The sequence below is a fragment of the Equus przewalskii genome, chromosome 4 (assembly GCF_037783145.1).
Source record: "Equus przewalskii isolate Varuska chromosome 4, EquPr2, whole genome shotgun sequence".
Lineage (NCBI taxonomy): Eukaryota > Metazoa > Chordata > Mammalia > Perissodactyla > Equidae > Equus > Equus przewalskii.
This window is the reverse complement of record NC_091834.1, coordinates 51,141,821-51,168,350: the sequence shown is the minus strand read 5'-3', so window position 1 is coordinate 51,168,350 and position 26,530 is coordinate 51,141,821. Positions and strand designations below refer to the sequence as shown.

At 35.8% G+C, this 26,530-nt stretch overlaps 1 protein-coding gene across 1 annotated transcript in view; it reads right to left on the bottom strand.

Annotated features, from left to right (window-relative positions):
* Positions 1 to 26,530, bottom strand: part of HDAC9 (histone deacetylase 9) — a 676,098-nt gene that overhangs the window by 145,222 nt on the left and 504,346 nt on the right. Inside the window, 4 exon segments of the mRNA XM_070615860.1 lie at positions 11,583 to 11,680; positions 11,993 to 12,112; positions 17,726 to 17,813; positions 18,057 to 18,112. Of these exon segments, the coding sequence (XP_070471961.1) occupies positions 11,583 to 11,680; positions 11,993 to 12,112; positions 17,726 to 17,813; positions 18,057 to 18,112 (362 nt within the window).

The following is a 26,530-nucleotide window of genomic DNA, read 5'->3' as shown; positions in this document are numbered from 1 at the left end:
TCCAGCCTGTGTATAAGAGTACTCAGGAAGGAGTATTGGATGAATGGTCACCAGGATCATGTGTGAAATTAGAACATATTAATGTCAAGTTTACTTAAATAATGCAAAAATAACTCACTTTTTATTTCAAAAGGAGCCAAGTCAGACAATTATCACTTATGACTTTCCTACCTAAAAGGTGATAAGTAGGACATAGCCCTGGACTGGACGTCCCTTACTTTCATAGCATGACCAGGGCTCCTTATCTGAGAGGGCTGAGTTGAATAATTGTTAATTCATTAAGATGTATAATCCATCTTTACCAATGGACCAAAAGCAATGGAGCAGCAGCAAGCGTGGGGAGGATGGAATCCTTGGTGACACTACAGCTGACCCCTGAGAGGGAGACTTCCTTATTTTCGCTTCTTGGCTTTGGACAGGATTGAGAGCACTTTCATATAACCTCTTTGTGGGAGGCTCTAGAAGCTGGGATTGAACTTTGTAGAGCCTCCTGAGGGGTCTTTATTCCTCAGGGTGTTAGGATAACTCTCACACCACAGAAGGGCTCCTCACTTATGTCCACTTCAAAGGAACATTAATAATAATCCTCCTTATTACAGAATCCAACCAGACTTTTTCTGGTGTGATGATTAATTGGGAGGTGTTGTATTTTTTCCAATATATCAGGTAAAATCATTTCAGCCTCTAAAAATAAATGTTCTCGCTGCAAAAAACAGGCACAAACAAAAATGTTTTGAAAAGTAATCACTTGGTTAAAAAATGGAAATTGGGCTTCTGTGTTGTAAGGAATGTATGTGCATAACGGTGAAATTCAACACTGGTAAATGATCTGACTGCCTCAAAGTGAAGTTTTTGCCTTCCTACAGTGGCCTTTAACCCTGCCCTTTCCTCCAATCTGAGAAGAGCTGATGTTGATGGAACATATAATGGCCCCTTTCCTGTGTAGTAAAGTCAGCAATAAAGCTTAGTAATTAAGGGTACCAGGGAGGCTCAGCCCAGCAGGCTAGTGGTGTGGCGAACACTTTTAGAACTTCAAACAATATCAAAGTCGCTGAGAAACGGGCCTAGCTCAGTTCTGGTTTGAATTAAGCCTCACTTCCACACGCACTTTTCAAATCCAAGCTCAAACAAGAAAGCCAAGGCCTTCTGGATTTCATTAGAGCCAATTATCTTATCTGTTTCATCTCAGGCCTGACCCTAAGGCTGGCAAACAGCTATTCAGTGCATTTGTGTGGTTGTTTGAGAAAGCCTCCAGTCAGCCAATGGCCTGAGGACCTGCTAATTAAAACACCGTTGCCCCCCTGCCTCTAGTGATTAAATATTTTCAAGCTTTTGTAAATAATTTTTCCATTCTTTGCCCCAAGCCTCAAAGGTCCAATACATGCAGTAATTTATTTAGTTTGTCAGAGAATACTATTGGAAATAGGGACATAATGGAACCTTTGGAAACTTTTATACATCTTCGTACTTCTGAAAGTGACAGTTTATAAATCAGCCAAATGTGTATACTGTTTCTGATGTAATTATGGCCTAATGGCCTTTCCCTTTTGAAGTGATATAGTGTATAACAGGCTTACATTTTGTCAATAATCATATTTCCTCAAATGTCAACATGATATCTAGCATCGGAATTTAATGAGATCATTTAAGTCCTAGAAATTGTATCAACGTATAAGGCCTTCAAGTTTTTTGCCTGTGGGTGGGTCACAGTTGCAAAGACCAGCTTGGGAAGAAGACTAATCAAATTCTCGCTTGCTCTTTGTCTCAAGGACCTACTAAAGAACACTGTGATTTCTTTCCAGGGCCAACTTCTGAGAAATCAGTGAGTGATATGATAATGCCACTTCAGAAAAAAAAAATATTCAGGGAAAATAAGGATATTTAGAATTAAAATTATTGAATTAAACACTTTCCACAGTCTAATTTATATTCAGAGTGATCTGAGAATCTCGGAATGATGCTTATCTTGCAACTGGATTGTGGGGAGGGGAAGGACATTAAGAACTATCTTTATAGCTCTGACAAACACTAAAGTATACATGGGTTTGGTAAACATCCTAGGAAGCCCACCATGGCCCTCCTAACACATGGACTTCCCTGCCCTCCCATGCTCCTCAGGCTTGATATGGCCACATATACCAGAGTGCATGGGACTCCAGACCAGCTCCTCCTGGACCAAAACACAGACAGACTGGGTGAACACACACAGCACACAGACGCTTCTCTTCCCGCCTGCCCTGGGCATAGCCATACAGACTCACAGCTCTTCTAGCCAATCCAGTCATGTTTTATTGGAGGAAAATAAAAATCCAAGGTTTTGTTTGTTGTTGTTGCTCTTTTTGAAGTATTTCAAGAAAAAATGTCGGCAGGCTCATTAGCTGTATCCAGTGTTCACTAACACACCTATGAAAAAGAACTATAGGGCTGAACAGCTTTGCTTCTGTTGTTCCTAAAATGACACTTTGGTCTTATCCTAAATAATAGGCTTTTAATAAAAACATCCACCAAAAGCAAACAATTAAACAATACATAAAGCACCAGGGGGCAAACTCGTGGTTCAGTTACAGTCTGGAGCCATTCCAAAGGAGAACATGTGGGTATTTTACAAGGAACAATATACTTCTCCAAACTTATTATAAAACAACACAATTTTAAATTGAGCCTAATAAGCCCCTCAAATCTTGATACAGGTTTTCATGCTCAGCTCTGACAATGGAATGATCTCTTTACATCCCAATTTCTTCAAAAGTATGTTTAGAGAATTGTGCCAAATATTATATATACATAGTAAACATATATATATATCTATATATAATAGCATTATATATAAAATATTTATTTTAGAAGACGGACAGAATATTATTTAAATTTTTAAAAGATCAACACTAGTAAAGTAACAGGGGAGTGATCCTACTTTCGCAGTAATTAAGTATTTTTAACGTGGATTCTACATATAATCATTTGATTTTTATCAAATGTCATATACTCAAAAAATGAAACTAAATGGAATATATTCAACACTTGGCAGATTTCAGTTCTCTGAATAATTTAAAATATAATGAGATATTTTTAAACTAAATCAGTGAAATATGACACACATCAGATTTTATTTTTTCTGTCCCTGCCTTTTTCACCTGCTCTGACACTTGGTATAATTATATTTATTGTAGAGAAAGGCATCAATGAATAATTTCTGCAATGATATTTTCAACTCAGATATCCTGAAATATAAAAGGGAATTAATAGTATCAGACAAAGGAGAGGTCTTGGGTACACAAAGCAAAGTTAGAGGCCCAGTGTGGCAACTTTAATATCTAAGAGATTTTTTCTGAAACTGAAAGCACAGAGGGTTAAGTGACCAAGCTTTCTTTGGACTAAAAAACTTTTAAATTATAAATCCATGCCTGCTCCATTCTTGCTCTGGATTGCAAATCACCTTCATTTCTTTGCCTTGAACTATTGTTTGAAAAGGGCTCGTTTGTTTTTGAAATTCAGTCCATTCCAGTAACTCCAACATTGCTTTACTCTTATGAAGTTATGAACCAACAAAAAATATATATCTTAGGTGAACCAATATTTTGTTTTCAAGTACAACAACGTGTATTTTTGTTTAATAGGTAAGATAATATATAGATGCTATTGTCTTTTGTTTTTTTTTTTTTTGAGGTAGATTAGCCCTGAGCTAACATCTGCCGCCAATCCTCCTCTTTTTGCTGAGAAGGAGTGACCCTGAGCTAACATCTGTGCCCATCTTCCTCTACTTGATATGTGCGACGCCTGCCACGGCGTGGCTTGATAAGCAGAGCATAGGTATATGCCTGGAATCCAAAGCAGCAAACCCTGAAGCTGGGGCCACCAAAACATATCACAGGAACTCAACCGCTGTCCCAGCCCCTAGATGCTATTTTCTTAACGGCCTTTTCCACAACTGTTTTGTGATGCAAATTATCCCCAAATTGAGATGCAAATGAATTTAAAATTCTCCTGAGGGGCCATCCCCATGGCCGAGTGGTTAAGTTCGCATGCTCTGCTTCGGTGGCCCAGGGTTTCGCCAGCTTGAATCCTGGGCGCGGGCATGGCACCGCTCGTCAGGCCACGTTGAGGCGGCATCCCACATGCCACAACTAGAAGGACCCACAACTAAAATATACAACTATGTACTGGGGGCATTTGGGGAGGAAAAGAAGAAGAAGAAGAAAAAAGATTAGCAACAGTTAGCTCAGGTGCCAATCTTTAAAAAAATAAATAAATAAAATAAAATAAAATTCTACTGAGACTGAAAGATGACTCAATTTCCAACCCCCCTCTTCTCCCATCCACTGTTTAAATTGTGAAATCTGCAGTATAATAGCAAGATATTATTTTGCTAAGCCTTTCCCATTAGAAATCATGCAGCTCATAAGCCCACTGCCCTCCATATGGATGTACAACACCAATGCTGCTCTTTGGAATAGAAGATGCTTAGACAACCAGTACCGAGAACTGTGGTGCCCACAAGAAAGATGGGCAGATTCATAACAGATACAAAGACAAATCCTCGCCCTTCTAAAAGAGTGCCAGAGGAGTTTCAATGTCTGCATAAATGGGAACAGATGTTGATTTACAAGTTTCATCTATATGACATCAAGTCATTGGGTAAAATATGGAAATTTGGGTCTATCATCCAGATGTTTGATGTTATGCAAAGACTTGGACTACTCTCTGAAAGTCCTGCCTACCAGAAAATGGTGTAAACTGCAGGCCTGTACCTCAGAAGTAATATCTGAACAGACTTTCTGTTGAACAGAGGTTTCCCAAAGATGATCCCTCTATCTGGAAAAATTAATAAGTAAATTTCTGTTAGTAAACATTATATTTATCTAGTTCTCAAAAAAGGAATTACAAATTTATATTTATATTAATTAAATTTAAATTAATTTATTCATACAAAAATTCTGTCTCTTTTTTCACATTATTTGTCATCTCAATAAATTTAGTTTTAATAAACTTCAGGTGTGAAATCATGGAAATGGTAGAGAATTATTCAGTTTCAAGAAAACACATCTAAGACCCAAAAGGCATTGAAATTTGGTGAATAAATAGCTGTTCAATGAGATAGAGGATAAGTAACTTTCATTTGGCTTTGTCTTACCACTAAATGAAGAATAATCTTAAAATATTCACTAAAACTGTGAAAAAAGTGTGACTCCATAGTTTCTTAATTATATTTATCTTCCATTCTGGCTATGTCATATGATAATTAACTGCACAACAATTCCATTATTAGATGAGATGATTTAAGTTGATAAATTGATCTGAGTTGCTTAACTGGCCAAAGGATCTACTATTTCTGGCCTAAAAAGTTTCACAATAATATTTCGTGGAAAGCTTTCATTTCCTGATATCTCTGAGTATTACACATATGTTGGGAGGATTTTGTGCAAGGCAAAGGTTTTACAATCCACTATTCCATCTTGAAAATAAAAATAAATCATTTCTAGTCACGCAAATTGCTTTCCTTCTTAGAACTGATGGGGAAAAGAGTTAATTGAACATAGCTACTTTTTTAATTAGTCCCTACTATTGTGAAAACTGTATAATTGCTAAACAAATTCCTGGGAATTTTTGGCTTTAAAACTTCTAAGTCAGAAGGGAAAAATGTTGTTTTAAAATTTTTATAGTTCATCTGACCTTTTAAAATAATAATGAAAACTATGTTGTAGCATTTGAACTATTTTAAATAGTTCTTCACTGCAGATAATATAATTCACCTTTCAAAACTTCAAGTACTTCAAGATACTTCCTGGACTTTTTACCTGAGATCTATACCTTCTAATAATATCATATCTCTTTGATGCTCAGCTCAAAAATGAAATTTACAAGTTTCCCAAGGAAGACAGGTGTGCACAAGATCAATTTACTCCCAGGGTCAAAGAGCAGAAATTCTAAGGGTATCTAGAGACACACACCTACAGAAATTGTAATTTTTTGATGAAAATTGGTACAATATGTTGCACAGATGAAAGAGAAAAAAAATGTTCTTAAACTATACTTACTGCTGAAACTAAAGAGCAGATAGACCTGACAGCTTTCTAAAATTTATTCCTATGGATCTTTTTCTTCTGACCTGTTCTGATAAAACTTCCTGAAACATCTCTACCTGCTGAATATAAAGAATAAAATTTGGACAATGAATAAAACTGTGGATCATACCAGCAGGAAATTCATATGTATTGCTCTTCATTGAAATAAAATATTAATAGATGAAAATCATTACTGTTTTGTTCCCAAGATTGATTGACAAGTTTGGATTTGAAGCCCACATCTTCTTTATTAGCCAAGTTTTTCAGAAAGAAAAAAATGTGGGCTTGATTTGTGAGCTATGATAAATGGTCTTGGAAAGATGGTAGTAGGGCCAATTTGATATGTACAGTATTTCATATTGGCAAATTGTTTCAAGAAATTTCACCATCATTTCCCAAATGTCTTCGACATCCTTGGGAAAATACATACTATCATGAGCATAATATATTTGGTTGTCACTAACAATTGAGAATCCATTTCAAGACTGGGAAGTATCCACCACATCTCTTATAGACAAAATAAGACCCCCAATTACTTTGCAGTATTGAGAATAATTTTTAGATGATAACAAGTCATTCTTTATTTAAAAATTGAATCTAAAAGTTCATTTATTGCTCTATGTTCTATTAAAATTTAATTTGGTATTCTTCAAGTTCAATTATATACTCATTCCAAAAAATCCAAATATATAAATAAGAAGAAAATATTTCTTTTAACAAAGTAGGAAAGAATATATTTTCCATTGTAAATAGTCTGGTTATCAAAAGGAAGAAAAATTATAGGGGTTTCATTTGATAGACTCTCTTAGTGTGTCAGATGACGGAAAGGCACAAAGAGAAGTGGCTTGGAGTTATTATATGGTACAAGGGTAGTGAAAATCTAGAAATTATTTTCAATTTTAAAATAATGTTACCAATTTAGATGTCCAAGCCAAATGTTGGACAGGCTAAAATGCATTTGCAGAGAATTTCTCACTACACTATTGTTTTGTCATCACTACTTTTGACAGAGTAACTACAGTTTATAGCTTGGGGCAAAAGGAGTACTGTCTCCACAGTCACACTTGTTGCCACTGAGTCCCTGATCACCACTTACCAGCTGTGTGACATCAGGAAACCTACTGCAATTGAAAAGGAGCTTGGTATCTTCATCTGAAAAATGGGAGCACTCAGCTCAATAACTCATAAAGATGAAAAGAAATAAGCAACTAGGATATACTAAGTCCTCAATGAATGTCCTACATTACTATGTTATTATTATTACATTGCTATTTTTTATAATGGTATTATTTTCCATCTCCTTAGCATGAAATTACATTAAATACGATAAAAATAAGAAAAGTAACCATAAAACAATATTTACGTAGTTGTCATTACCACCAACCAGAGAGACTATAAATATTTACTATGGTTCCATCTCATTTCTCAGACAGAATTTAGCAACCTCTTTTTCGGTCTATGTGTTTGACAACATTATTTATAAGTCAGTCCTCTAAAAGTAGTTAGAATGACAATGATATGTTTGATAAAACAATAAGGAGAGAAAATAAAACATTGTACTTATTTATGTGCCCTGCCCAAAATTATCTATCATCATTCCATGATAAATTCAACCGCTCTAAGAAAACTCCAGGCTGACCCTCATTGACTAGTTGTCTGAGGAACACTTGCTCCATGAATATGACAATAAAGGACTCTATTCTCCGCTCTCAAGTTAAATGCACATTTTATTTTTGCCACAAGCAGAGGAGGAACCGTAGGAAGCCGTGGTTCCTATTTTAAAGATCTGCATCTTTAAGAGAATGGAATTGATAATTTGACTTATGAACTGAGGATAGATATGCTATCTAGTCAAGTTTCCAGTCACAGTTTGGTATTAATGGATTTTAAATTTGCTAATATCATTAAAGCAAACAGGTATGAATCAAAGACAGGAGAAAGAGATATATGCTGTTTGGACTGTTTGTATGTACTCATCTGATTCAATTGCTTTGACTATGTAACAACTATACTAATTTTTAAACATTCTAGTTGGTTATATGGTCAAAGAATTTTAGGGAAGGCTACATTTACTAGCACAAAACGTTTTTATTAAATAGAGATACTTCATAAGCAGTGAAAGAAAAAATAGGTAGTTTACAATAAAAATAACAATGAAAATTTTGACTAGATATTTATTTTCTCAATTAGACAACTCCCCCGAATTCCCTTTTTTAGTTGACTTCCTGACAACTTCAGTGAAACAAATCATTCTGGGTTAAAGTTTTCCCCTGAGATGAACATCCCTGAAGAGCTGATTTTTATAGACCCTTTGTCTTTTGGAAATCCTCATCATTAACAAATTTTAATTCTGGTATTTACAGATTATAACACACTGGTTTGGGAAGCTGTGATTTTTAAAATCAGAACTTGTTTGTATCTAAGCAACCAAAATAAATAGCTCTATGCCATTCTCTTAGCTAGTCCTCAGTGTGTCAAATGAATCATTTATTATTTCATTAAAACCTTCTGAATTTAAGGAGCTTCTACATCTTTTTTGAAATTAAAAGGCCACACGAGGACTGTCATTCATTCACTTATTTATTTATGTATTCAATAAAATAGGCACAATTTCAAGGACTACTAATATCTTACTTCTGCATTAGAAATTGCTACTCAGTTTTTTAAACACTTGGAAATGTTTTATTAGATTTATCTAGAAGCATGAGATCCATATTGTCTCTTGCCCACTATAAACAAACTATTTAAATGGTCTTATATAAATAATCACTTTAACATTTGCAGGACTCTTAAAGAGTTAATCTTCAGAAAAAATAATGTGTCCAGTGCTCATCTGGGGACTATGGAGAATACAAGAACCATTGGAACAATCTTTTGAAGTGATTGAAACAGAGACTGTTTAGCAGGCATTCAGCAAAATATTTGTTGAATGAAGAGAAGATGTCTGACATTGATATAAGCAAATGAATGGGTGTTCAGAGTTCCCTGTAAATCACACTCTTCAAGGGGCCAAGAGATAGTAAGGTTTCATGTAGCCCCCTCAGACTTTTGCACTTCACTTACTACCAGGGGTTTCTAATGCTTCTATTGTAGTCAGCATCATTCCTTCCCTCTTCTCCGACTCATTCATTTATTCATTGACTCATTCAGTCAATATTGTTGAATGGCTGTTTGCCAAGCTTCATACTAGGGATTTGTGACTTAGGTCAAGAAAGAGATGGTCTTAAGTTTTGGTAAAAGTTCACTGTGCATTACCACTCCTTAGTCTTTTAAGTCATGAACAATAGAAAAGAACAGCAGTGTAGTGTGACAGAAAAAGCAGAGATTTTAGAGCCATAAACTAAGTTGACAACATGGTCCTTCAAATTAATAGTTCTGTGGCTTATACAAACCACTTAAGAATTAGCCATAATGTCTATACAGTTTCTAATCTAGGACCTATCATGTCAGACTCAATAAAAATAGTCACGATTATTTTATAAAATGGTAACTTTGCCAATATACTTTGGTTGAAGATAAAAACATATTTGCTATTAATATACATGATGACCACACTGGGAAGTTTAGAAAAGTTGCTAATATAAAAAGTCCACATTCCAGGCAAGGAGAAGGTGCCATTCTCGAGGACATTCAGCCACTTTCAGGAGCACTCGATTCCATTTACCATTTTAATAAAAAAATAATAACACACACTTAATACCTGTTTTCAAATTATTTAATGAAATTGTGCTCAAAGGGATTCTTCAAAAAAGATCTCACCTACCATTTACTTTGTGATGTGAGAACAAATACATACAAAATATAAATGGTCCCTCCCTGCTGTGCATGCATGATCCATTTTTATGTAAAGCTATAGTGCACAAATATTATTATGATAATAAAAAAACTAAGAAATCTGCATTGCTGATCAATGGATACAACAATATGCTACAGTAAGGTTGACAACTTAATGTGTGTATCAAGCAAGTTATCTGGTTAACTTTGTAAACAGACAAGTAAATTCATAAGTGTAATAATATTAAAGTCTATTATCCCATAAGAGTTCCTTTAAGATATTAATAACGTTTGTCAAGTTGCAAATATAGGCAAATAGAATTCATAGCATTGACATCCCAATAGATTCTAAATACAATTTTTAAATTTTACTGCTAATCAACACAAAAATGTTCACAGACAACCCAAATCTTACAGTAAATAAACTTATTTCAACTATGTTTTCTATAAATAGTATAGATAAATGAGTCTATATTTTTTTCCAAAGTACAAGTCTAAATGTGGGTAGAATTTTCCTTACTATCTCAAATATCAGACAAAATATATTTATTTTAAATGTGGTTTCTTGAAAACAGTGATTTTCTATCATTTTTCCTGAGCCTGTTTTCAAATGAGAAATGACCCTCAAATGAGAAATTGAAATATGCATAATACATAGGACCCACCAAAACTTCACTTATTCAAAAATTTCCCTACCTTTCAAATACATTAGCAACAGAATTTTCCCCTTGGGAATTTATAAATGGTACATTTCAAAACAATGAATGCTTCTAAACTTTTTTATCATGTAGCTGTTTGCTTTTGCTTTCAACTAAACAAAATATCCCCAAAAATCATGCATTACCAATAGGTTAAAATCTCCTAAAATCTTGCAATGAGGCACATAGTGACACAATCTGATATTTCTCCTTAAAACAGAGACCTTTCCAAGGACTGAAAGTTCTTTTAAATTCCAGAGAACCAATGCCTTTTTGAAAAAAATTCCATATCCAGCAAGAAAGCTTTTACTTTGTTGTATTTCTTGTTTAAATTAATTTTAAAAGTTATTTGCTTAGGGGAAAAAACGGAGCAGAAGGCAATGTTTATATATATATATATATATTTCATTTAACTGTCTATACTTTGTAGAGAAACTGAAAACAACCAATTAATTAGTTGATGTTTTAATGTGAGAGGGAAAAATATACATATCATGAGAGGGAGAAGTCATTTACCATGAAACAAGATTGCCTAGGTCAATGTTTCTAAAGTGAGCTAGCTCCTCAGAACGAAGAATGCTAAGGGTGTTGTGTGCAAAATGGATTCTCTAGTCCAATGAAGCTTGAGAAATGCTTGTTCAACAAAGTTAAATAGGTAGTGAAGGACTTCTCAGAGCATTTAATATGTTAATGTCCATTCTAAATTACATCATATGTCATAATAGGCAGAATTTTCCAGAACTACTTAATAATAAAATATTTTTTTCCTTTCTTTTTCGCAGGGACAGGGGAATATGACTGAGCCATTAGCCAATATACTGTACAACTACAACTAGATCTTGATTTTTTCTTATACACATTCCTTATGTGGCTTTGTAGCAATATTCAGGTGCCCCAAACCAAACATTTTTTTGGAGCTTTGATGGAAGGACTCCTTTAGCCACTTTACCTTAGTTAGAAATTTATAGTTCTCTTTTACATTTGGTGTTGTTTCTTTCAATGGACATTTGTTTTCTAATTTGCTACTTTCAGAGAAAGAAGTACCAACCTGAATGCTTCAAGGTACTCAATATCTCCCATGGGGGGATCAAGGCCACCTGTCCAGGCAATGTTTATATTGTATCCTTCTCCAAGGCCTGTTCCAACCTAGGAAGAGAAAAACCACACCACAGTGGGTAGAGGAGGGCACAGGAAAGAAAGCAAGAAGAGAGGAAAACAAACACATGTGAGCTCTTGAAATAAACATCAAACAACATGTCAAATCAGCCCAACCTTGCTTGACAACCAGTGCTCTGGGTTATGCACTTGTTCTGCACTGGTTCTTGGTCCCGTGGGACAATTCAGTAATCTCATGTAATTTAAAACACCAGCAAAGGACAAGAAAATTAGGGGTAATCATGCAATGCAATTACCTGAAAGATACAAATAAAAGTGGGGCTCTAAAGAAATAAACCGAACCTCATTTGGGGCTCCACTGCCAGGGAAAAAGTTCCCTTCATCATAGCGATGGAGTGAAATATACAGGATGCTGGGGTCAGCATAAAAGGCCTGCTGTGTACCGTTTCCATGGTGAACATCCTACAGGGAAAAGAAAACAGACGACAAATACAGTCACGTCTAACTCTGTGCTGAGACGATCTTTCTGATTTCTAGTTCCCTGTCTTTCTACCTCACCTTCCTCCTCATTTTCTGTCTTCTCACTGTGTCTCTCTTTCTTTCTCCTGTTCAGTCGGCTTCCACACCACCCCCTTTACTTCCTGAACTTTCAGGCAAATTACCCTTTAATGCACTCATTTTTTAAACTGGCTTCTAAAAATCAGGAAACCACAGCGAGCATGCCCTGGAGACTCCAGATGAGCAGTCATTGAGAAAGCCCAGTCCTTTGGTACAATTAGATATTTATACACCGGCCCTTTGTACTCTTTGCTTCAGTGATGGAATCTCGCATCCTGTTTTATGGAGGAATTTTATGACTTATTAACTGCCAACAGTTCATAACCCCTCAGGCTTAATTAACTAGCCTCATTGGCCTCTGAAGAAAGACTAATGTTTAAACTACAAACTAGTATTTTGCAGAAGGATCTATGGCTTACAGAGCATTTTCGCAATTCTTGACAGAACACTAAACATACGTGTATGCATTGATTTGCCAAGTCCCACCATTAAGGTCAAAGGCTTTGCAACCAGCTGAGTAAATTGGCTTTCTTGAAGCAGTCAGTTCAGTTAGCAATCCCTCAGCAGTTAGAATCACTTGAAAAGAGATGCCAGATGCAAAATGGACTTCATACTTTATTTTGGTAAAATCGTGACAGTAAGATTCAAAGACACAGGAGCATGAGCTCATTAGCTATTAAATCATTTGGGTCAAAGCAGAAAGATGGCATGGGGCTTTATGCAATCTTGTCCAATCTGCCTAATTTTAATATTATAACATGGCTCTCTTCCCAGCTTCCTTTCTCCTCTTTTTTCTTTACCCACACCATTCCCTCTTCCTGCTAAAAAAGAAAAAAGCCTGTGTCATTAGATGAATGAAAAAAATTCTTAGGATATTTGAATATCATAATGATTCAAAACTTAGTTCTTTTTCTTAATTGTTTTATGATATAGACATATGCTGGAATTGACAAAAGAAATAGGAAAAATAAAATTAACAGCATTTTAAAAAACTTTTCAGTAAAAGACCTCAAGTGTTAAGCATCTCAATTAACATGCTTCCTAATATCTTCTGGACAAAAATAAAATAGACGACTCTTAAAAGTGAATAATGTACATATTTGCATTTAATAGAATATACTGCCACATATATAATATATACAGTTTTGAGTTTTGTTGTAAAAAAGTTTTGGTCACTTGTAACTATATACTTATATTGTACTTTATATCAGTGAGAATCACACTATTTTCCACAACAATTCCTACAATCTTTGAGTCAGGCACTATATTAAATACCTTGCATAGATTATTTAACAATTCTATGAGGTATATGGTATTATCTCTAATTTAGAAGACAGGTAAACTGAGACTCACTTAGAGAGTTTCAGTAATTTACTAAGAACATACAGCCAGTAAGTTGCAAGAATGGCTCTTGAATCCACTTCTCACTCCAAAGGCCAAACTCATAACCAATATACTGTTAACGTACATTCATTATCTCTTTGATCCTCTTACAAGCCCATGAGGTGAGATTGGTGTTCATTATTGCTCCTTATTGAGGTTTATAGAACTTGTCTCCACTTCAACCTCCAGCCCAGAACTCCCTCACGAGACACCCCCAAAGCTTCCCTTCAATGGGTTCTGAAAGCCTGCACTGAGCTTGCTATCCACAGTGTATATATACACTAATCTTCTTCCTCTTTTATATCATACATATATCCAAAATCAATTAAGAAATCATAAAATATTGGGGAAGATAGGCAGCATTCTAGAAACTTGTTCCTGCTAAAGGCATACACATCAGGAAAAAAAAGTTTACAAAAAATATAGTAATTCCTGGATTTCTGAATGTTCAAAGGAAAGGAAAGAGGAGATAGCAAAACTATTTTCCTTTATGGGAACAAAAATGAAACAACTTAAGCTAAAATGTCTTTTAAGTTTGCTACTGAATACCTAGAGGATTATCAAACAAAATACATTGAAAACAACAGTGAAAGAACGTTTGCATTTCGACTATACAATAGAATTTTTAGTTAGTATTGTAAGAAAAGTTTTGCTCCGGCCCTAAATGCATTCACACTTTGAAAACCAGAATAATATTTCCTTGATTAATTTTGTTTCTTTAATGATGTTGTGAAGCCTTATTTAAGAAGGTCAAATAAAAGATGATAATTTGTCTTTAGAAAAATGTTTTGGGTGCTTAGTGTTGCATAAATTTCTGAATAAGAAATATAGTCTTGCCCACAGCATAATAAACTGTCAAAGACATTATTCACTAAATACACAAATCCATCCTAACAATACTTGGATAATTTTTTATCCCATATTCATATTCACAAAGTATCTAGAGATAAAGATAAGTTCAAATATGTCTTTTGTTTTGGGCAACAAGTTACAATATATCCTTGTGAATTTTTTTTGTTCTTTTTTTATTCAGCTTTCTCTACTGCAAAATATTCATACAAAGTATCTACTGCTCAGGTAAGATCTGAGGATTTTTTCTCTCCATAGCAACAAGTATATACTAGACTAATATAAGAACATTATTGGTGATTATGAGGAATTACTATAGTAAGGAAATGAACTGAATCATTAAATGCCTCAAAATAGACCTTGCATCTAAAGTGTTGCTGGAAAATGCTGAAAAATTATTTCAATATTTTACTAATTAAAAATATACTCTGAACATTTACTCTATACAAGGATTTAGCATGCATATATTTTCATTACAATGTTAAAATAGCTTTGAATAAATCATATATTCTACCAGCTAATGTTATCACTTGTAATTATTTAGTATAGGCACTCGTGACAAGGCTCTTTGGATAAGTTTGGTACATCACCAAAAATGGATTGCCCAAAATGTAAGGACATTTTAAGTGACTCTTCTTTTATGAAGAAAGCCTAAAACATGTTATTTTCAACTGAAAGTCACATTACATAAAAGCTACCTGAGTCACGCAGGCAAATCCTACTTCTAGGACAGGTTCATGCCCTGAACACATGATGGCCAGTCTCTTGCAAGTTGCACCTGTTCCCTCTCCTCACCAATCTGAAGGTCTTTGGAATCTGCCCCAGAAGGTGAACTGGAATGAATAAGCTTCTCAGATCAACTGGAATCATTCCTGCCTAAAATACTCAACGCCTCTGAATTTGGCTGTGGTCCCAAAAAGGAGGTGAATTAGAGCTCTGGCTCCCTATTTCCTAGGCATATAAAAACGCTGAAGGTAGCTGCCGGACAATGGACTAGTTCTGTCTTCTCTTGGCCCAAGATTTTGTGGAGCCGGTTCACATCCATTAACTAAAGTTAGTGATTTTGGATATGCAGGAATGAAGCTTTTTTTTGCCATTGAAGAACCTTTTCCTCTTCTCCTTTGCTAACTTGCAGAATAGACCTGTCAGCCAGGAAGAACGGATGTTTCAGCGCCACGTGGCACTTTAAAACTTCCTTCTCAGCAGCTGAAAGAAACAGGGGAATTTCCTCAAAGTATCCTGCAGCTGCAGAATTTGGAAGACTTAAAAGAAAGAATATGCCGGCTGGTGGTGATCTCAGAGGCAACCCTTTGGACAGAACTTCATATATTCAGAGAATTTGAAACAAAAACTTCTCCTCTACTACAGCCTGCTGGGAACTCAGTATCCTTGATGATTGGATAATGAAGCAAATTCATAATCAAAGGCCAGTAAGCTTACAGGACTCTCCTTGGAGCTACCAAGCAACTTATTTTATAAATCATATTAAATTATCTCCAGAAGTCTTTTATTCTTATATTAGCATACAAACCTTTACACACAAATCCTCTGAGAAACAAAGTATCCATCTATCACAAGCTAGGCATTTCAGCTTTCAAGTCTATTGTACAATTCATTCTTTTAGAGTTTGGACGTCATAAATGTGCTTTCAAAGGGGACTCAACAATTATCTTCACAGAACCATAAAATGGTAGCAGAAGAGACTCCTCAGAAAGTAATACTAAAATGATTCAGAAGGATAGGATGAACAGTTTACCAACCTATCTTTTGTCTTCATCTGCTGTACTTTATTCAAGTTTGTGGCTTATCTCTCTAGCAGAACTTACAATACTAGAGCATATTAAATAAAAAATTTTTTAAAATTTACTGTCTTGGAAGTCATGCAAACCAGTTATTTATTATTTAATTAATTTAATAATTATTTAAAATGTCATTTTGTATATATAAAATAGGGAAAATAGGTACTGATTCCTCATTTTCATAAAATTTTAAGACCCTGCTGCTGTAGTATATCTAGGCCTTCAACACATTTTTTTAATGGTGAACTATGACCTACATTGAAACCTAAGCATATTTGGAAAAGACATGGAAAGTTGGCTTTCAATATTCTCAGCTCCAAAGTGCTTGCAGGAAAGCTACAATTCAGCGTGTGGAAAACATCTATTCCTACCAAGCACTAGAAATGGTTATCCGTCTTTCATTCCTTTTATCTTCATTTTACGCTAACTAAGTATTTCTTCACATGGCTTTGTTTGTGCTCTCTCAACCCTTTGGTGTGCCTGCTTAACTGAATCCGAGGGCTGGACGGTGAGGCCATGACTTCCCAATAAGATTTAATTATGAGTGCAGATATGAACAAGATTTAGACTATTAAGCCTTGCACTTCAAAAAAACCTTTAACATATTTTGCCTTTAAATCTTTTATCACCTGCAAAAATTAATTAAGTGCAGATGTAGCAGGTTCGCTTTGGATGCCAGGGTTCATTTCCTGTCTATGCTTTGTCAGACAACCTATTACACCTCCTCATGAACTGGAGGCAAACCGAAAACGGGGCTCATAAATCACCAGTCAGCTCTAGTTCGCCCTGTCCTGGGTTGGTCCTTTTGTATGGGACAGATCTCCAGCTCATTACTCACGGATATACTATAGACAACATGCCAAGTGTCATCTGCATTTAAACAAACCATTTGTTAAACAAATTATAACTCTATTGTGTAAGAATGCATCATGTTAAAATGCAAGACTAACCTAATGCCTCTGACTTTTAATCACTAAAGGTTCCTGCCGGGAGTCATCCCAAACTGGCATACGTGATCTGAGATCTTTTCAGAAAGAATGACATGCTGACTTGTTTTAATAATACCACTCTTGCACAACAAGTGACATGATTGCTAACCAGGGGAAGTAGCCAATTGGTTACCAAAGCAACAGCATTCTTTCCAGCACATCTGACTATTTAAAGTCTATATTCTGTAGGGAAAAGTAAATTCAGGTTCTGTTGGGTTATTTTAACTGTGGAAGTATCAATTCATTTAAGGATCATAAAAGTTGCCCTGATCTGCGCCTTCTTCTCATTAAATTGCAGTTAACACCATGAAAGTGAAACGTGAATGTTTATGGTTTCAGAACTGCAATCTTGAATTTAATGAGTTTCCACATTCAAAGGAAACGCACCCTTCAGTTATTTGTAAGTGCTAAAAGCAAGACAACCTAACAGAGAAATATAAATTCACTCCCTTTTATCTAGAGTTACTGAAAATGCAGCTCTGGCCAGGAATACATACCAGATCTACAATCAATATCTTGCTTATATTTAGTTGGTCTCTCAAGTATTTGGCGGTAATTGCAACCGAATTAAAAAAGCAGAACCCCCTGCGGAATAGAGAAGAACAGAGAAATAAGAAAGCAAATCAGCCAGGAAAACCATTATAAATAATGTTCAGAGCATTTTTAAAAATGCTATATGATCTCTGAAGCCATAAATCTGCTTCTGGGAGTACCTCGCAAGATTTTTCAGTCCATCTGTTAACAATTAGAGGCTTCAGAGACATGCACAGGGCAGGTGACCGCCAGGAACCGTGGCGCTTGAAGATGGGCAACAGTTCCTATACTTACATGGCTGTGGATTCTTCAGCGTGATGGCCAGGGGGCCTCACAACAGCAAACCCATTCTGCAAGAACAAGACAGGTTTTCATTGATCAGCTATGGGGGTATTGCTTGGATCTCCATGTACTACAGAACATCAGGAATACACAAAAAAGACTGAGGTCTATAAGTGGCTTCAGAGCTTGTTTTCTTGCTCCCATTACCGATTCATAGAATGAACAGAAACAATATATATCATCACATTTTCTCAGATAGTGTCTCAAAAAGAAGGCTCCCACAGAGCAAGGAGAACAGGAACTTGGGAGTTGTACCTAGCTGGTAAATGTGCACGTCAGCTGTTAGACTAGCATGATCCACTTTCAAGAACAATTTATTTTATGACACCAACGTCCTACATAGGGAGAAGAAATTTACTCTTGGTGCAGGTTTGAGTCAAAGTTCGGAAAGACCAGGGAAGATCCAAAGTCAAAATTCTTTAGCTGGATTCCCACAATGGTTATTTCCACTACAATGTCAGCAAAATGATAAATTTACACTCACGCACTCACATACACACAAAAGAAACCCCAGAAAGGTGAAAAAGAGAACAATGGAAAGCCCATATTTCTTCCAGTCTATAAATTTAGCTTGGACGACTGCCAAGACTTGCAACTTTATTGGATTCCCTAAGTCAATTTCTAGTGCACATTCTGGAATTTTATAAAGAATTCCAGGGCTGAATAGCAATCAGATCTATCCATGATCAAGGAATGCCTTAACCTCCAGATTAGTTGGAATGCATCACGGAAAGCTGAAGTAACTCCAGCATGAAGGCAAGGAACTATAAATCCTTGCAAAGCCAGCATGCTCAGAAAAGTTGGGTTGCTTGACATGAAAAAAAAAAAATCATTTATCAGATGTTTCACACCACCTTTCACTTAACTATGATTCAAGTAACATTCTCAAAGGAGAATGTTTCTTTAATACATGATCCCAAAACTTTTGAAATAATTTTACTATACCTCAGGGATATTTTTTTCAAATCTTACTACAAGCATAAAGATAATATTAAGAAAAAAAATCTATTCCCTAGGGCTTTAAATATATATAAGCTTTTGCAGAACCTTATGGTAATTAACACACAATGAGTTAATTTGCTATATATTTTCATTCATATACATAATAATATTCTCAGAAGCAAATCAGAAGTCAAATAATACAATATCAATTACTAATCTAGGAATGGTGATAAACATATTCCCTGTTCTTGTCTTAAGATGCTTACTACCTCCCTGGTAATAAGAGACTAACATGAAAGAAACTATTAATGAACAACATAAGACAACAGACACTGAAATTTTAAGATTGTAGAGCAGGACTCTAGAGCGCTATAGAACTTCTGAGAAAGGAGAATACTGTAAAGATTAGAGGGGTGCAATATATTTTATTGGGAAAATAATACGGTGAAAATAACAACAAATATAATATAAGGCAATATAATTAGCATGTTACAAACATAATTAGCTTAATAGTATTATCTTTTATAATTCAATTACAAATACCTGGTTTTATGGGTAAAGGGTATGACTAGACAATACAAAGAAGAAAACATCCAGTGATCAATATCTATCAGAAAAAATACTCAATTAGTAATTAAATAAACACAGATGAAAATCCCAATGGGAAGCCATTTTTCCACTCAGGAAATTAGAACTTTTAAAAATACTCTATGCTGACAACGGAGTGGTGCCTTATGTACTCATAAAGGCTGCCTGTAGGAGGATAATTTATCACAGCCTTTCTGGAAAATAATCCACCTCTATATCTCTATACCCTTTTAAAAAACATTTTCCCTTTGCATTAGTAATCTACTTAGATAATTCTGGCCCCAAAGGTGTTATTAACTGTGTAGACATGTATTTATGTCAAAGATAATGTTTTATTTACAATAGGAGAAAATGGGAATTATCTAAATCGGCCAATATTAGGAGAATGGTTAAATGAAATATGGTATATCTATACCATGGAATATTAGACAGTCATTAAAATTTTATTATAAATATTTAAAGTCACAGAAAAGACATCAATTTTAGAAATATTAGTGTTAAAAATAATATACATAGTATGAATATCTGAGTAATGGTATTATGTGCATTATTTTTAATTCATAATTTCATATATTTTCCAAATGGTTTTACAACAAATATTAATTATTTCAGAGTGAAAAAAATTATAAAATAAAGAGAAAGTTGAGGGGCTGGCCCCGTGGCCGAGTGGTTAAGTTCGCGCGCTCCGCTGCAGGCGGCCCAGTGTTTCGTCGGTTCGAATCCTGGGCGCGGACATGGCACTGCTCGTCAGACCACGCTGAGGCAGCGTCCCACATGCCACAACTAGAGGAACCCACAACGAAGAATACACAACTATGTACCGGGGGGCTTTGGGGAGAAAAAGGAAAAAATAAAATCTTTAAAAAAAAAATTAAAAAAAAAAAAAAAGTTGAGAGGTATATTTTAATGAGTGTTACAGAAACAGTTGTGTTCACAAAGGTCGAAAAAGGATGTAAAGGGTATTTGGGGCAGGGGGAAAAGCATAAACAATGGCTCAGAAGAAAGGACTTCAGAAAGTACTATATATACAGGAAATCAGTCTAAATAGAGTTCACTTTAAGGAACAAAATGGAAGTGAAATCTCACAGGTAATTAGCAACATTCTGGAGGAGAAAAAGCCAAATAGAATTTGAATTCCATCTTCCTCTTTTCTCTTACAGCCAAATTCCTTGAACTAAGGGCCTGCCTTTCCTTTTATAATCTTCCACAGTAACTTCCACCATTCTGCTAAATTGTTTCTGAAACTGCTTGATTTGGGGTTGAAAATTTTCTTCTTTTTGTCAATTATAAACCTTTTCTCAGTAATCATGACCCACTCAAACTTTCCATTGTGCTCCCAGGAATGGCCAACTCCCCTACATTTTCCATGTCTTGTCTGAGTGCCCCGCTTTCCTTAGCTGAAACCTGGCAAGGCTACTTCTCTCACAATCTGCTTAAGCGGTAGCTGTTTCCTTTCTCAAACCTCACAAACCTTCCTGCAGCGTAAGATGGAGCTAGTGTTCTCCTTTCTCACTGCTGCTTTGAGAGCTGGAAGCCCACTGCACCCACCCACCACAACACTCTCTTGTGAAAAAGGATTAGATCAACCAGAAAGAGAGAAGATAGAATACAATAAAATAACCAAGACTGAGTCCTGGGCAGTCTGGCTCCTTTGCCCTCCTGTTACACCAGAACATGTGTTAGTCCTCCTAAAATCTATCTCCCCACCCACAGTTAGGATCTCATCCCCTCTTACTTTTCCACTATCATTTATGTTTTTCTCAATAACATAGTAAATTCATATTAAAATTCCCAATTATACACAATTCATTGAAATTTAAATAGACTCAAGTTTATGCCACCTTGACAATAAAAGTATATACGTATATGTTCAGTAACACAATACAAATATATATGTATACATACAATATACTATATATATATCTCCATCCTTAATCCCATTGATCTCTCCAACTGCCACACTTCTTTTCTTCCACTTTTAACAGCTAAAATTCTTTAAGGTGGTTTATCCTGCTTTCTCTTTTCTCCTTTTCCTCACCTCTGCCTCAGTCACCTATCTCTAATTTATCTTCCATCTCCATTAGTCCACTAAAGAAGCTTTTACTAAGGTCTCCAAAGGCCTCTGTGTCACTAAATCCAATGACATTTTTATGCTCTCAGCCTATGTGATCCCTCATTAGCTTTCAACACTATTGGCTATATCGTCTTTTTTAAACATTCTCTTCCCTTGGCTTCTGTAACTTCATACTCTTCTGATTTCCTTCTCTCTCTTTCTACTTCCTAATAAAGTCTCCCTTGAAGGCTCATACTCCTCAGTCGGCTCATTAAGTATTGACGTTACTCAAGGCCCAGTCTTAGACTTCTCTTTTCCTCTTTCCACACTTACTTCCTAGGCAATGCTACCACTCTCATGGATTCAATCACCAACTATGATCAGATACTTTACAGATTTCTATTTCTGTTTTTTAGTTTTTATTTTTAATTTCTTTTCAAATTCTTTTTCTTTTTTTAGATTGGCACCTGAGCTAACATCTGCTGCTAATCGTTTTTTTTTCTTCTCCTCCAAAAAGCACCCCCAGTACATAGCTGTATACTCTAGTTGTAGGTCCTTCTGGTTGTGCCATGTGGGACGCTGCCTCAGCATGGCCTGATGAGCAATGCTAGGTCCACGGCCAGGATCCAAACCAGTGAAACCCTGGGCCATCGAAGTAGAGTGTGAACTTAATCACTGGCAATGGACTAGCCCACAGATTTCTATTTGCAGGATGAATCCTCCCCTGACCACCAGACCAAAATATCAGCCCACCTACTTGATATCTTCATTTGGATATCTCAAAGTCACTTCAAATTCAATATATCCAGGTTCAAACTCCTGATCTTCTCTCAGTCTTCTCTAACTTACCAATGATACAATAATTCATCCAGTGGCTCAAGTCAGGGATTAATGAGTTATCCTTTATGGCTTCCTCTTCCTATTCTTCCTCCATCTCATTTTAATTCACGACCAATTCCTGTTGATTTTGCTTCTAAATATCACTCAAATCTATGTACAGTAGTCCCTTCTTATCTGTGAGGGATACTTCCAAGACCTCCAGTAGATGCCTGAAACCATGGGTAGTCCTGAACCCTATATATACTATACTGGTAGCCCTTCGTATCCACATATTCCGCATCCTTGGGTTCAACCAGTCATGAATGAAAAGGCCTACGATGGCTGCGTCTGTATTGAACATGTACACACATTTTTTGGGTCATTATTCCCTAAACAATATAATATAACTATTTATGTAGCATTTACATTGTATGAGGTATTATAAGTAATCTAGCAATGATTTAAAGTATATGGGAGGATTTCATAGGTTATATCAAATACCACACCATTTTATACAAGGAACTTGAATGCCCATGGATTTTGGTATCTGTGAGGGATACTGGAACAAATCCCCCACAGAAACTGAGGGAAAACTGTACATACGTATTTGAGGTATGACAGCAAAATTAGCAGAAATGTCTTTTTCTTCCTCACAATTTCATGTTTAAAAGATCCGTTCTTACTGCAGATCTTAGCAACCTCAGCATATGATTTTTTTATTTCCTTATTAAGTTGAGAACTTTTACCTTTTCACTTAAAGAAAGCACTTTATAGGTTCTCTTTGGCATAGCTGAATTGTCAGCATCACTACTCTTGCACTTTGGGACCATTATTAAGTAAAATAAGGGTTACCTGAATACAAGCACTGCAATACCACTGCAGTCAATCTGATAACTGAGATGGCTACTACGCAACTAACAGATGGGTAGCATACACAGCATGGATGCACTGGACAAAGGGAGGAGTCATGTCCCAGGCAAGATGGCGTAGGATAGTGTAAGATTTGATCACACTACTCAGAACAGTGTGTAATTTAAAATTTATGAATTTTTTATTTCTAGAATTTTTCATTTAATATTTTTGGACTGCAGTTGACCACGGGTAGCAAAAACCATGGAAAGTGAAACCACAGATAAAGAAGGCCTACTGTACTTATATCTATATTCATTCCTTGAATATTTTGCCTTTTGGTTTCCTGCCTTTCTCTCCATCACTCTTCTGGTAATTATTCTTAGTGATTTCAATAACCACAGAATCAATTCAATATTCTGATTTCTCAGTTCTCTGATTCCTCACTTTTAATAAATTTGTCTTGTTTACATTCATGGTCCGAGCCTTTGCCATGACCAATAAGGACATCTCTGCAATCTTAATGTCAAACATCCTATTTTCCAGTTAATGCCTCAGCAGCACTGGAACTTCTGGTCTATTGAACTTACTTAACTTTTGCTGTCCATCATTCATCCCTACCACCATGTTCACTTCCCTCCTTATCTGGGTTAGAACTTTGGGGTGCATCATTATATCCACTACCTTGCATATACTTCAGACACCTTGTACCTTTTTCCCTCCAACATACTCCCTTGGTGTATTAGTCTGCACAGGCTACTAAAACAATGTACCATAGGCTGGGTGACTTAAACAACAGAAATTTATTTCTCATAGTTCTGGAAGCTGGAAGTTGAGATTAAGGTCTGGCAGGGTTCAGTTTCTGTTGAGAGCTCTCTTCCTTGCTCGCAGATGGTCGCCTTTTCCCTAGAGTCTTCATCTGATCTTTCTGAATGCTCGCACACAAGTGCAAAGAGAGAGAACTCTGGTATCTCTTCCTCTTCAATAAGAGCACTAGCACTATCCAATTAGGGCCCCACCCTTATGATCTCATGTAACCTTTATCATCTCTTCACAGACCCTTTCTCCAAATACAGTCACATTGGGAGTTAGGACCTCAACACAAATGTTGGAGGCACAAACATTCACTCCATAACATACTTTTAGTCACTTTGTCCCTTTCTTCCTTCAACATACTCCTCTGATAAAATTACAACTCTGAGTAAACACAACTTGCACCTGCTCTCTTCTTGCACCTAAGCATATGTAAAAGCCACACAACTGGTCTTCCTTTAAATTTATGACTACAAACCTCAAGTAGGCTCTTCATGATCCCAGCAATCATATTATGTTCCTTAGTCAACTCCCCAAGTCTTTCAGATAAGTATTTCCACCTTCTTCTCTTTTTTCAAACCTCCATTAACCCCTACTCACTCTTTATTCTCTGCTGATAACTTTGCTTCTTATTTCACTTAGAAGCAATTAGAATAAAATTTCCTCATCCTTCCACAATAAACTCTACCCATCTACCCCTACCAGTCCTTGATCCTATCTAAGATAAATTAATTCCCCTGTGCACATAATCCCACCCCCTCTTACCTATTCAAGGAAGTCTCACCTACAGTTTCTCCCTTTGTCTCTGGTATCATCAGATTTTGTTGCTCTTTTGCACTATTGCCACCAGAGTAAAAAACATATTTAAGTCTCTCCTGTTAATAAATACAAAATAAACAAAACAAAATGACAAATAATAGTATTATATTATAATGCCATAATGTAACATACAATACATAAAAATAATATAATACAAATAATAATATGATAAATAATAAACTCTAACATTTTGCTATTCATTTAATCCTAACAATATCTGAGGGCAGATAATATTATTATTCCCATTTCACAAATGAGGAAATGGAGGCATAGAAAGATGAAAAAACTTGCTTAAGTTTTATATCCAGCAAGTGACAATGCTGAAATTCTGTCCCAGACAGTCTGGTAGCTAAGAACAAGTATTTAAGACTAACCATACTACACAATCTGGCCTCTATCCACCTCTTCAGCTTCATCTTGTACCACCATCCACTTTGCTTTCTCCACTCCAGCCACACTGGCCTTTTGATTCCTCCAGCATGCCTTATTTCCTCCAGCCACAGGCCTTTGCACATGCTCCTAAGTTCTGTATGGAATGCCTTCAACTTACCTACCCTCTCCTTTAGCCAGATAATGCCTCCTTATCTCTACACTTCAGCTCCAACATCACTTCCGCAAGGAAACTATCCCTGAGCCTCTGTAAATCACCATCAGTTTCCTCTGTAATGTGCTCTTAACTGATCTGCCACCCTTGTTTCTGAGAATTTGTCTTAATTTGTAATGATACAACTCTTACTGTAATTGTTTGATTTGTTTTATAATTTTTGATTGTTATGATTTTTATGATTGATGTCCACACTCCTACTCCCCACCTTGGAGTCACCACTTTATGACTTGGCTCATCATTTTATCCTCTAGACTTACATTATGCCTGGCACATAGCCGGTGGTCAGTAAAGAATGATAAAATAAATTGTGAATAGAAACTACCCTGGCTCTTATCCTTCTGGCCATTCTTTTGCTCTTACCTCAGCTCCAAGTTCTTCCTTCTCTCAAGGGTCCCAGTATTTGCATCCCAGCTTTTTGTGGGAGGTTGCCTGCCAGACTTGGGAGCATCATTTTTCTTAGAAATACATAAAATATTTTGTCCCTTGTAATTAATAGAGTCTTTAATTTGACAAACTGTTGTGGAAAGTAATTGAAACGACTTTATTATGCTTACAGAAATATCTGACTTTCACACTGGATTCTGAGCCTCTTGACAAGGGATTTATTTTGTATTTTTGTGTATCCTTTATTGCCTGGCACAAAGATTTGTTGTTTATAATACCACTTAAACCAGATTTTTCCTTGGCTAAAGAACATCTATATCTTCAATGAATATTTTTCAATAAGCCTTAAATAAGTTACTGTATTTTCAAAGAACTTAATAATTTACTAGGCTCACAAAGTATAAGAAAACCTGTATACAATAAAGGATTCAGTGGCTCGGTTTATTTTCTCATCTAATGCTAATAATAATAGATAACCATTTCCATTTTGTGAAAAAATATTCTGTTTTCGCAAACTCTGGAGTATGTATGATGTTCTTACTTAATCTCTTT